Source organism: Lupinus angustifolius, chromosome LG09, assembly GCF_001865875.1.
Source record: "Lupinus angustifolius cultivar Tanjil chromosome LG09, LupAngTanjil_v1.0, whole genome shotgun sequence".
Lineage (NCBI taxonomy): Eukaryota > Viridiplantae > Streptophyta > Magnoliopsida > Fabales > Fabaceae > Lupinus > Lupinus angustifolius.
In genome coordinates this window covers 5,554,893-5,569,216 of record NC_032017.1, presented here as the reverse complement: position 1 = coordinate 5,569,216, position 14,324 = coordinate 5,554,893, and the positions used below count along the sequence as shown (strand labels likewise).

Genomic DNA, 14,324 nt, shown 5'->3' with positions numbered 1-14,324 from the left:
TTGGGCCGTTAAATTCGGGTTTGATTTAGGTAGGTCCACCTAGGTACCCTAAAAAACAAGTAGTTGCTTGTAGATTCTTATGCACATGGTGGTGCAGTTTCCAACTTTAATTTCCATCATGGTGGTGGTAAAACACTGAATTATTATTGTACGTGAATATCATTGGAATGAAGAATGAAGATCAATAATATATCTTGATCTTGTTATGGATAATATTAAATAGAGTAATGCAATTGGAAAGTTCAACAACTCCTATCTACAAATATAAAATTAAATTGTTAAGTTTTACAACTGTTTTATTGCAAATATAAACATATGTATCACATTTAACATGGATTTTTTATAACATCTCTAATCAACATTATAGAATTATAAGAAACCCTATAAGAAACCGGTGGAAGGGTCTAGTATAGGAGGAGATAGTGACATATGATATTCCACAAATTTTAATAGTATAGATTTCAACTTATTTTTAATTACAAAAAAAATATAAATCATCAAATCAACCTATATCTCACATTTTACTACTAGACAATCACAGGATTTTGTCCAGAATTATACAATCTCATACGAGTATGAAAATATCATATATTTCAATTGAATAACATAGCTATGGTAGTATGGTCTATCTTTTAGAATAATTTTTTTTATTCTTTTACACTAATAATTGATCATGCATGTAAGCATCAAATCAAATGCAAATCACACCAATAATCAATCATGTGATCATAACATCATTGTCACCAATAATTTGCACATTGATATGAAAGTGATGCTAATCTTTTTCAGCTTTTTCTCTTTGAGTTTTGACAAAAATTGCATGAATTGTTGCATTTTGGTGCAGCAAAACCACAAGAAGAACATGGTGATAGGGGATTGTGAGATAAACTCCCAAGTAGATAAAGGAGAAGTTGAATCAGCACTACAAATGGAACACCATCAAGGAATCAAATCAATCCCTTCACTTGGAAGACAATCATCAATTTACTCACTCACCTTGGATGAGTTTCAAAACACACTTGTCTCCGAGAATGGCAAGAACTTCGGTTCCATGAATATGGATGAATTTCTCACTAGCATTTGGAATGCCGAAGACAACATTAACCAACCCGTCAATCACAACCATAATCACAACCACGACAGCAACAACATGTCTCTGACCGAAACAGCTTCGAGCGAGAAAAATATGGCAACAATAAGGAAGCAACCAAGTCTCCCAAGACAAGGCTCACTAACCCTTCCTGCACCACTTTGCAGGAAAACAGTGGAACAAGTTTGGTCTGAGATACACAAACAACAACAACAAAGTAGCAATGGCAATAATAGTAATAATGGGAATGTTCCGAATACTGAGTCTGCCCCTCGCCAGCCGACTTTCGGAGAGATGACTTTGGAGGATTTCTTGGTTAAGGCCGGGGTAGTTAGGGAAACATGTACAATGAATCATGCACTAATGTCTCACCAGCAACAACAACAACAATATGGGGTGTACACAAATAACAACACTACAATGCCACCTTATGTCATTGGTGGTGGAGTCGGAAATGTGGTTGCGCAGCAGCCTTATAACACGGTTGCTCAAGGAGTTGGAGAATTAGGAAACGGCAAGAGGAATGATAATAGTGTGTATCATCCACCAGCACCACCCCCGCCACCAGGGATTTGTTTTCCTGGTGGGAGGGTGGTGAATGGAGGTGGGGGTGGATACACAATGGCAGTGCCACCCCCACCTAATATAGGAATTGGCGGGTCGGTGAGTCCGGCTTCGTCCAATGAAAACTCTGCAGGTCAATTTGGGATTGAGGGGAGAGGAAGGAAGAGAATGGTAGATGGTCCTGTGGAAAAGGTGGTTGAGAGAAGACAGAGAAGGATGATCAAGAACAGAGAATCAGCAGCCAGATCTAGAGCCAGAAAACAGGTACTCAATGCTACACATATATTCTTAGTTGATTTGAGCATTGTCTTCATCAACGTATAAGTATAAGTTAGTTATACTTTAACCTTTATAGTTAAGGTCGTTTGTCCGATAACTTAGAGATCATGAATTCAAATTCTGAAAGTAGACTCTTTTCGAGTAATCTCATGCAATGAGACATCCTAGTTTTTTATTTTCTAACCATCTTAGTTTTTTATTTTCTAACCATCTTAGTTTTTTATTTTCTAACCATCTTAGTTTTTTATTTTCTAACCAGACACTTAGTTACCCTTGCTTGGGATGACACTTAAAATGTATTCTGAACCAACTAGTTTGTTTCTTTGACTTGATTATTATGTTCCCATAATGATACATTTTTTGATTAAATATTCATTTCTTGATATATCAAATATTTGTATATAATTCTTTAGCATCAGCCTTTAATATATTATTACATTTTGATGGAATATTTGAGTATCTAAATATTGTTGATGAACTTCTTTTGGGTGAACTTTGTGTGTCTTACCTTGACAGGCATACACAGTTGAATTAGAAGCTGAACTGAATATATTAAGAGAAGAAAACAACCAACTAAAACAAGACCTGGTACACCCAAATAACATTAACTTTTGAAGCCCTTTTTTGAACTTACTTGTTAGTAAATACTAACATAGAAACCTTTCTTTTATATTCTTTAGGCCGAGCTTGAGAGAAGAAGAAAGGAACAGGTAATTGCTCATATTATCCTAGACCGGATAGGGAAATAGCTTCATATAGGCTAAAGAATTGCTCACTTAGTCAATTTGTTTCAAATCGATGCAAACATGGTTTAAGTTGGGTGGTTGGACCAACAGTTTTGCTCATATTAAAAAATCCAAAAAAATAATAGATATTTTAAAATGAGCCGTAACACTATATCTCATGTGACTCTTCTCCATCATTAACTTGGAATTCATATTATATTTAATTATATAACATATATCATCTCTTCGATCCAACCGAACAATTGAATTGTAGAACTTATATGAAACATTTTCTAATTTGATGTCCGGCTCATTTATCATAACATCATTCCACTTAGCTGTTGCATTGACATGGAATGTTTCAAAATTTATCACTATATAATATGTTTTTTTGACACCACTCTTTATGTAAATTATAGTGTTTTGAAGATGTGAACATGAGGGTTCAAACCAAAGCTGAGAAGGCAAATGAGAAATTGAGAGCTATGAGAAGGAACCTAAGTTGTCCTTTGTGAAGCAACTACATGGTAGCTGTGAAAACACTACTACTTCGAACTTTGAAGATTGAATCATCAAATTTGGATGACTATTATGAAATGATTATTACTAGTTATTTAAATAGTGTATAATATAGTAGTTGTTTGTAAGTTTGTATTATTGATGGCATTCTAGTGAGAATGAGTTTTTTTAGCAATCTAGTGAGTTTTTTTTAGTAATCTAGTGAGTTTTTTTAGTCTTGATTGTTAGATGCTTGGTGAAACCATGTTGTGTCGTATTTGTGTTCCGGTCTGATCAAAAAGTGATATATTTCTTAAAAAGAAAAATCAGAAAAATGGATGGAATATTGAAATAACTTTTAAGATATATGATATGTTTTGATTACCCCATTTTAGGTGATGTGATATGCCCTCTCTGAACCATTCAACCATGAGAAGTTTTGCATTTTAATTCCGTTAATCAAGGTTAATTCTTATCCTATTTGTCTTTTGGTGAGCCCATTTTTAATCTTCATTTATTATATACTAATGTGTTGATATGCATTTCGTATCTACCGATCTATATTCTTATTTTATAATATTAATATTTTAGAGAATTAGAATATTTTTTATTAGATATATTTCATGTTATGATTTTTGTATTTATTATAATATTCAATTTAAAGTGAGATACATTAATTATAATTATCTAAGATTATATGGTTTTCCTTTAGAAATAAAAAATATTAAGGGCAAAATAGGAAAGTAGAATAATGATAGTTATTTCAAGTTTTGACTTTATATATAGTATAGAAGTATAGATATACTTTTTATATTAATATCATGCTCATTATATATAAAAATTAAAATTTCCATATAAATTAATTTTAAAATTCAATTATCTGTATATGTACGTATATATACCAATAATTAGTGAGTAACATAAATTTGATTTCATTGAGTCGATCTGAAGTTGATAAAATAATTTATATTTAACTTAACAAACTTAATTCGAATCGAGTGGAATAAGTCCAAAACAATTAGACTTATTTCATCTCCAGCGTAAGCTCTCACATTTTGTTATTTCAAAATGCTACAAATCTTATGTAGCCTATACATGTGCAATGCTAGCCAAAAAAGTGTTTTGAAAAAAAAGTTGTAAAAAGAAATAAAATTTGACATTAATGTATTATTCCCTTTAAAAAAAACGTGACATTAATGTAGTATTCCCTTTACAAAAACGTGAGGAATTGTTTCCTTTTAAAAAAATAGCACATGAGATTTGTTTTTATTTACAAATATATTCATATTTAATTAAAATAAGAATACATGAAAATGAATTGCTTTAATTATTACAGAGAGAGAAATAACGAAGTAGTAGAATATTAGATAAATCTAATATCAATAAATCTTAAAAAACACTTAAATGGGAACATGAGTGGTAAATTTGTAATAAAATATTATTTCCAAAAGTTTGTGCTTGTGTTTTTTATCCTATTAAATTCATATCAATTTCTACCATGTTTTAAAAATGATTTCTAATACATCATAGTGCAAAATATTTTCTACTATAAAGCATGGCTTAAACTCATTTAATGTTTAATGTGCATCAATCCATATCAATATGATGAATAGTTGAAATTGTTGTTCTTAATCAATAGTTGAACATAATAATTTTGTTTAGATTCATAAACATTATATTCTAAAGTATAAGTTATCCATTATAAGTCTGTGTTCTATGCATGGCTTGACATTTCTTTTACTTGTGTTTCCTCCTCTGTTGTGGATGCTTTCTCTGGTCATATGGCTTTATGCAGAAGAGTAAAGGATGCTCAGTCCTAGAGTATGTTATGGAGTATGGTTGTGTGGTCTTTATGGCTTCTCCTTAATGAGGTTATTTTTAATGGCTCTGACTATAGTATTATTGATGTGCTAAACTCTATTAAGATTCGGTCTTGGGTGTGATTTTCTACTTCTTTGAATTGTAATTTATTTTCTTTTGCCAATTGGTGTATTAATCCCTGTGCTTGTTTAGTAAGATGTCTGTAGGGATTACACTCTGTTTTTTCCTCTGCTTTTCATATAAAACATACTCAAGTTAGTAAAATAGTTTTAATGGGCTTAATACACAAAATTATTCAATAAAAGGGGTGACTGAGTGGGAAAAATCCCACCTAGAAAGGATATGTGAAAGTAATGCTTTGTTTGGTTTGAGAGGAGAAAATGTGAAGAGAAAAATATGTGAGAAAGAAAGTGAGAGAAGAAAAGATGTGAGAATTAAAGTAGAATTTGATATCGTTTGTTATGATAGAAAAAAAAAAGAGAAATGTAAGAGAAGTGATTGTTTTTTCTCTCTCTTCTTTGTTTGGTTGAATAGAAAAGGAGAAGAAATAGATAATATTGTATATAAAGTGACAAAAGTATCCCTCAAAACAAAGAGAAAGTAAAAATATAATTAATTATTGAATAACATTTTTAAATTTATTATATATTATATTATAAATGATTTTACTAATTAATTTTACATCTCTTTTAATAATTCTATTTTTTTATAAATAAGTGTCCTAAATCAAATATATATAATATGCAATAACTCAAAATTATATCTAAGTTTATTAATTTTAATTTTTGAAGATTCTACTTATCGAATATAATTTTTAAAGACCCTATCATATAAGTATTTTTGCCTCATTGTAAAAATTAAGTGTTAGTAATAAATGGATGTACGGACAAACTTGTCAAATGTGCCATTTCTTCTCTTTTTCTCCTCAAAGTTGAGAAGAAAAGATTTTTAGTGGCACCCATGTATTTTTTCTCTTTCTTCTCTCTTTCTCTCCTCAACCAAAGGAGGGAGAAGAAGAATCTCTATTCAATCTCTCTCTTCTTTCTTTCCGCTCAAAGTTACCTCTACCAAAGGGAGTGTAAATGAACACAATTTTATTATCACAAATCAAGATATAATTTCCAAAATTTGAAATAATAACCTAAAATTAAAAGACAAAAATCTTACTATTGACCACAAAATTATTCCATATATTAAAAACTTTAATTAAGATAAAATGTTTCACATAAAAACTACTAATTTTAAAAATAATTACATTGAAAAATACAAAAAGTGTATTCATACAAATAAATGACACATTAAACATAAACACAACATCTTAGGTTGGGCTTTTTTATTTTGCTTATTTGATATATTCTTTATTTTTTTCAACTTATAATGTTATGGATTATAATCTCACATTTCCACACATATTATAACCATAATCTAAAATTAATTTATACCAATCACTTAGACTTAATATAGCGAGAGATTAACCTAAATTGGATCATATCCATAAAAGATTAATGGTCTAAAAATTGGAACAACATATCTTGTTCGAACAAGTGTATCCATCTATGTATTACTTATTGTAATTGATTAAAAAATTAATTAAAAATTAAATAATTTAATATTTTTCTAATCAATCATTAATATTATACGGATACACTTTGTAAGACTACAAATATCCAGTAAAAAAAACCTGCATCCGAAGTTGTTTTGTTTGTGTGTTTTGAATACCATATACCATTACATCATTACTAGGTAGCAGCATGAAGGTTGCGGACCATTTTCATTTCATTATCATCAAAAACACCAACTCTGACAGCTAACACCCAAAACAAAAACTACATCAAAATCAAAATCAAAAACAAAAAAGTGCTTATTCTTAAAATCACTCACCCCTTTTCTATTCACCTTCACCACTCAAATATCCTTCACTTATTCCCTCTCAACTTTTTCAGGTTTCTCTTCCTCTTACCTCTTTCATTCTCACTTAAATGTTTTGCATTTCTTACTTACCATTTCATCTTCTGATATTAATATCTTACAATTTTTATCACATTTCTGGTTCTTACTTTTTACCTGTTTTATGTAATAATTCTCCTTGTTTTGTATTATTATTCACTATCTTGTTATTATTGTTGTCATTATTAGTTTATTATCACTCTATCTAGTATCATCTAGCAGATACAGATTTAGCTATAGTGTAGTGTAATTGAGTAGTTCCTTAGTTATTTGAATTTTGCCCTAATAATTTGAGGGTTCTTTTTTGTTCCCATTAACAGGTATTGGAACAAAGAATTGTGGGCAAGTTGGAAGTTTCAATCTTTTGGGCCTTTGAGTTTGTTAATTTAATTTAATTTAATTTTCCCATCTATTGAAGTGTTTATTAGAATTCATGAGTTTGGATACTATAAAAATGGCAACTTGTATGTCAACGAGTTTTGCGCCTTCGAATGGTAGAAATTTAGCTGGGGTACTGGCTGTTCCCGGAGGGCGAACACTGATTGAGAATCACAATGGGAGGTCATGCTTCATGAAAATGTATGAAAACAAGTATGGTAACCGGAAATCGGGTTTGTTTCAAGTTAAGTGCTCAGCCAATTCCAACAGTATCTATCATAGTAAAGACCCTTTTCTAGATCTGCATCCTGAGGTGTCAATGCTCAGAGGAGAAGGTAGCAGAGAAGTGAACAACCCAAGAAAGGATATCTCGGGTGGAAATGTCGCCGAAAGCTTGGAACCCACACCTAGTTCAAGTAACTATAATGAGGCAAAGATCAAAGTCATTGGTGTTGGTGGTGGTGGGTCAAACGCAGTCAATCGCATGATTGAGAGCTCGATGAATGGTGTAGAGTTCTGGATTGTTAACACTGATGTTCAAGCCATGAGGATGTCACCTGTCTTTCCTGATAACCGTTTGCAAATCGGTCAAGAGCTTACCCGAGGTCTTGGTGCTGGTGGTAACCCCGAAATTGGCATGAATGCTGCCCAAGAAAGCAAAGAATCAATTGAAGAAGCTGTTTATGGAGCTGATATGGTCTTTGTTACGGTAGGTTCAAGCATTTTCCTTCAATTATAGTTTCTGCAAAAGTGCATTAACAGTTTTGCAGCTTGATTTTTTTAATGATTTTCTCAATATTGAACCAGTAGACATGATTTATATGCTCTATTATAATACTAAAATATATGAATATAAAACCATAGCTCAAATTAGGATAAGATAGTATGTATTTGATAGAAAATTAATATACGGTAATATATTGTGCAAGGAAGAATAGCCACAATGTTCTACAAAGAGGATTACCAAGGGACCTCGCTACATTACATCATGGCTCTTTATGATTCACATGCATTTTCAATGTATGCTCTTAAAAACCGTTGGACTATTGGTGACTCAGTTTCATTTTTATTGCGGGGGCATTAGTAATAAAACGAAAGCACCAGCAATAAAAAGAAAACTGGCATACCCTTATAATGAGAACTAGAAACTTGTCAGAACTGATAGGACCGCTTACAATAAACAGTAACTTCTCTGATAATAGCATCGACATTTGCTATGTAAAAAACTGCTGTGTACATCATCCACCATACAACTTAGTTGCTGGTATCTCCACTTTGTTGAAGCTATATTTTAAAGTAAAGGGCACTTTGTCATTCTTTAATTTCTTTGGTCAAATAATATATTTCATGATGGTAGCTACCCTTAGATTGTCGACTTATCTGAAAATTGCAATGATGTTATTTTCATGAAAATGTCATATCTGAAAATAAGAAGTAAATCTGCTGTCTCACAAAATGTATCACTCCATGTGCCATGAGTTGTGTAGTTGATCTCACTTGATGGGAAATGGCTTCTATTGTTATTGTTGTAGACTGCAATATCGAAAACATTTGAAACCAATGCAATTGTAAATCACTTGTATGCGACATTTAGTTTAAATTTACGAGGGAAGTTATTAGAGCATATATAAAACTCAAGTTATCATTTTGATTTTGATAACTATACATTGTCGACTATGTGAGATAAGGAAGCAGCAGTTTTTGTTCTTCGAAATTGTCAAATATGTTGATTTTTTTTAAATTTGAAATAAGTGTGCTTGCTGTTCAGCTAAAATTTTCATTGCTGGTATATATATTTTTAATTTGGAAATTAAATTTCACTTTGCAGGCTGGAATGGGTGGAGGAACTGGCACTGGTGGAGCTCCGATTATTGCCGGTGTCGCAAAGTCAATGGGTATACTGACTGTCGGTATTGTTACAACCCCATTTTCATTTGAAGGGCGAAGGAGGGCAGTTCAAGCACAAGAAGGAATTGCAGCCTTAAGAGATAATGTTGATACGCTGATAGTTATTCCAAATGATAAGCTGCTGACTGCAATTTCTCAATCTACTCCTGTAACTGAGGCATTCAATGTGGCTGATGATATTCTTCGACAAGGTGTTCGTGGCATATCTGATATTATCACGGTATGGAATTCGTAATGATCTTTGAATATGAACAGATACCTTATTTCTGTTGCTTTGTTCCTTTTCCCTTCATCAAATTTTGATTGTAAAGGAATAAAAGGAAAATGATGAGTGAAAAGGGGACCTAAAGTGTTTTTTGTCTTTATTTGTTTTGACTTTTGACAATAGCCGTTTGTCTGTACCCAATACTCTTGTTTGTAGGTCAGTAGGTGTAAAGTTATTTCGCATGTTGTTCAAAATTGTGTACCAGCATTAGTTTATTTGCTTGAGTTCATACGGTTTTTGTTATATGTTTTGGATTCACAAAGATAAAAATACTGATTTTACATTGTCCAAGGTGTAAGGCTTGGTGGTGTCTATCTGTAAAATCATTAATGCTCATTAATATTATCTTTTGTAATTTATTGCAGATACCAGGATTGGTGAATGTAGACTTTGCCGATGTTCGAGCTATAATGGCCAATGCAGGTTCTTCACTTATGGGGATAGGAAGTGCAACTGGTATGTATGAAAGTGAAAATTGGAATGCATTGCAGCCCCTGAATCCGGGTCTTCTATTTGTCTTGAATGATTACTCTGAATCCTCTGTTTTGCTTACAGAAACTCGTATGTGTAGAGGGGTAGTGCCATACTAAAACTATATATGTTCGGCAGGTGTATATATCAGCTTACCATGCCATATGGTGTCCATGTCTAGAAAGGGGAAATTATACAACCCAAGTTGTTTTAGAGGCATAGTTGGCATTGCCCCATAAATATTTTCTTACATAGCAAATTGAGGGTTTTAAAATCGACTGTCCTTATGAGTCATACCTTGCCGTACTTCAAAATTCTGGAGAAGCTCACACATTGATGGTGGTGAATACATCATAATGGTCCTCAACAACAAAATGTTATCTCTCGGCATCACCTTCCGTTAAAAAATTATTATTGAAACAGAAATATATTATCATTTGATTGTCGTGCCTTTTTTCGCGGGTCTCGGGTGCTGATAATTGATGAGCACATTGTAATCCATGAATTACTTATATTATCGAAATTTATCTTCTGGTTTTCTTTTTTGTGTGTAAGGGAAAACAAGAGCGAGAGACGCCGCATTGAATGCCATCCAGTCACCTTTACTAGATATTGGTATAGAGAGGGCTACTGGAATTGTATGGAACATAACTGGTGGAACTGATCTGACCTTGTTTGAGGTATCTAGCTATCCCTATGGTTCTTAAAGTTTTATCTTCACTAAATATTTGTTTCATACGTGCCTACGATGTGTCCTCTTCTATTTTTTTCGACAAAAAAATAACCATCATTTCCCCTCCGTTCCTTTGGAATTTGGATCATCTAAGGACTATAGGAAGTTTCTAGAAGCAACATTTACTAACTGAAGTCCGCATTTTCTTTCCCGTACCGCCAGATTCCATTGGAATGGTGTCTTACATGATTGTTCTTGATCGCAAGTTGTATCAGTTTTCCATGGACGTGATACTTACGTGAGCGCGAAAAATTTGATGTTTATAAAATATTTGTAAATAGACACCTATCTCCGAGTTTATTGCCTTATTTTTCTGATAAATAATTTATAAATTTGGTTTTCGACTTGAGCAAGTAATTATCCGGGGCATACTTTGGTATTGATGCTGTGAGCAAAGAAATAAAGTGAACCGGCCTTCCATTCATTCTGAAATCTTAGTTACCTAGTTCCTGATCTTCTATATATTAAATTCACCATACTCTTTATGTAAGTTGGTCCTTTCATATGCTATAGCTTTTAATATAATCACTTACAGGTAAATGCTGCAGCAGAAGTTATATATGACCTTGTGGACCCCACTGCTAATTTAATATTTGGAGCAGTAATAGATCCATCACTAAGCGGCCAAGTAAGTTTTACTATGCAAACCTTTAAATTTATATGAACTTCTATTTGTTATGCCACTTAGTCAGTCTGGGAAAGGTAGATGTATGCAACCTTACTTCCATAACGGGGAGACTATTTCCAGGATTTGAACCCACGACCTCATTGGTCACTGAGCAACAACCTTATCTTTACCTCAAGTTCACCCTCTATTCAGATAAAAGAACTAAACATAATAATCTCTAAACTACCATTTCTTAGTTTAATTGTTTATATATATTATGATCAGCATGGTGACCAGTGTTATTTGGTTTGATATAGGTAAGCATAACATTAATTGCAACCGGATTCAAGCGTCAAGAAGAAAACGAAGGGAGGCCTGCACAGGTACGGCTTAACTCAACCCTGCCATCCCGGTTTCCTCTGCGATGATGCAATACCCGTAAATCTGATTTTCGTTCAAAATGCAGGCTAGTCAACTCACACAGGGAGAGCCCATCGGTATAAATCGGCGATCCTCCTCTTTCACCGATGGCAGTTTTGTTGAGATCCCAGAATTCCTAAAGAAGAAAGGGCGTTCGCGCTTTCCAAGAGCTTAATACTTCTTAATACCATGAAAGAGTGCTCCTTGCACTTTTAAGGATGCAGATAACATTGGTCTTGGTACTAGGTCTCTGTCTTACCCTTTGTTAGCAATTCATGAAAGTTAAGCACTTTCCAAACTTTTATGCTTAGAGTTGAGGTTTGTTGGCTTATTTGAATAAGTGATTTTAGCTTTGTATATTGTATAGTGATTTAGCTTTGTATTTTGCACCACACTTGAAATTTTTGACTGAAAATGCTAGCCAAATCATGAAGTTTAATAAATAGACACAAAAACTCTTAATATATATTAACTTTATATTTTCTGACCAATGAGAATGAACGGGTATGTGGAGTGGTACAAATTTTGAGATAGAAGATGTGTTCCGATATATAGGTATAGTAAGGTTTTCCATTTTACTATTATTTTATAGTGTGCACTTTTAATGATTTATATGTGTGAAAAATAGAATACCCATGTATAGCAGAACTAAATTGGATACACATTATTTGATATAAGTTTTTTGGGTGGTGATTGAGCAACACCAAACTCTTCAAAGAAAAGGAAGATTCAAAAGATTGAAGTGTTTGATTTAGTTTAAGTACATTGAAGTGATGGCCAATGTAAGTATTTAAACTAAATTAAGGATTTAAATATTTTGAATCTTCATTTTCTCTTTTTAAGTTGTTTGTTGAAGTGTTTTGCATCTCTCAATCAACATCCAAAAATTTGTACTTATTAGTCTGTATTCAATTTAGCTTATCAACTTGTTCTATTATACACATGTATTCTATTTTTTCACAAATATAAATAATTAAAAGTGACTTATAAAGTAATAATAAAATTGAAAAACTTATATTGGCTACATATAGATGTTGCCCTTTTGATGAACTTTCCTTTATGATGAACCATATCTGTTATCTCAAAAAGTTGTCATTTTATATGTTATTTATTGATCAGTCATATATACTGATATACTTTTTTGGATAGAAGATGTATTCCCGATAATATGCATGTCAAACTTAATATGGGAGCTAATTCATTTTCATTACCATCAATTAGTATGAAAGGGAAAGTATGAGTAATAAGTAGTAGTTTAATGACCTCACAAACAAAAAATCCGAAAAAATATTTTTGTGTGCCCATCTAAAACAAGGTATCTATATCATTCCATTGGAAAAGTTATAAAAAAAGTCTCAATCTCATTAAAAGTATTCATATTTTTTTTCAATTTTGATTGAATAAAATACGAATATATCCAACCTCATGATTAAAAGCCACAAGAATGATATATTCTTAAGTTGATTAACATGAACCTCACAATCCGGAATCCCCACTAGCTATACTTCTTTGCCAACACCTTCTCCTAAAATCATTCTTTTTCTTTGCTTTTATGATGTGGACCAAGGTATCCTCCACCGCATAAATATGTCTTATATGAGTCAAATGCACACTTATCATATCGTACCATCTTGGAATTTGTCCTTATATCAGTATATCAGTATAATATGACAATTATATTATATTAAATATATAATTAAATTGATTAAAATTAGTCAAAATTAGTCAAATTGTATTGTACTATACTGTTAATGAAAATAGAAGGAGAAGAAGAGTAAAGTGAGGAGTTGAGAGTTTCTCAATGAATTGTTACTTCATTAACAAGGCAACAATCATACTTATACAAGTTTCTATATATGGCTAACTAACAATAACTACCAAACTAAAAATAGAAGCTTCTTAACCAAACTAACTAACTAACTAACTATTGATTACATTCCAATACCCTTCCTTAATCAAGAGTTCATCATTTTACAAGAACACAACCAAGCAAACACCCTCCTGTTTTTAGTCAAAACAAAGAACATTTAACATGTCTCTTAACTTTTGAAATCTTTCTATCTTCAAGCCTTTGGTTAGCACATCTGCAACCTGTTCTTCTGTTGGACAGTGGACCAACTGCACCTTCCCCTTATCTACTTGATCTCTTAAGAAATGGAACCTTGTTTCAATGTGTTTGCACCTTCCATGACTCACTGGATTCTTGGCTAAGTTAATTGCTGACTTGTTGTCTACCATTAGCTCAAAGTTACTAAGCTCACCACACTGCAATTCTGCTATCAAGGATGTCAACCATAGACCTTGGCAAGCTGCACTACAAGCTGCTATATACTCAGCTTCACATGTGGAAAGAGCAACCACATCTTGCTTCTTGGAGCTCCATGACACAGGGGCACCAAATATAGAGAACACATAACCAGAAGTACTTTTTCTATCCTCCTTGTCTCCACACCAATCTGAATCTGAGTAGCCAACAAAACAAGATCCATTCATCTCTGCCTGATTTGAAAACAGAATTCCATAGTTCATAGTTCCTCTCAAGTATCTCATTATCCTTTTGGCTGCAATTAGGTGAGATTGCTTAGGATTAGCCATGTGTCTACTTATCACTCCAGCAG

The 14,324-nt window shown here is 32.6% G+C and overlaps 2 protein-coding genes across 2 annotated transcripts; both read left to right on the top strand.

Moving 5' to 3' along the window:
• LOC109356429 (protein ABSCISIC ACID-INSENSITIVE 5-like) lies at positions 838–3,431 on the top strand. Its single transcript, XM_019599752.1, has 4 exons — positions 838–1,918; positions 2,450–2,521; positions 2,614–2,643; positions 3,078–3,431. The coding sequence occupies exons 1-4, from the start codon at positions 863–865 to the stop codon at positions 3,171–3,173; spliced, it is 1,254 nt and encodes a 417-aa protein (XP_019455297.1). The 5' UTR covers positions 838–862; the 3' UTR covers positions 3,174–3,431.
• On the top strand, positions 6,767–12,166 carry LOC109357208 (cell division protein FtsZ homolog 2-1, chloroplastic-like). Its single transcript, XM_019600995.1, has 8 exons — positions 6,767–6,920; positions 7,245–8,011; positions 9,131–9,430; positions 9,841–9,931; positions 10,502–10,626; positions 11,215–11,307; positions 11,604–11,669; positions 11,753–12,166. The coding sequence occupies exons 2-8, from the start codon at positions 7,358–7,360 to the stop codon at positions 11,879–11,881; spliced, it is 1,458 nt and encodes a 485-aa protein (XP_019456540.1). The 5' UTR covers positions 6,767–6,920; positions 7,245–7,357; the 3' UTR covers positions 11,882–12,166.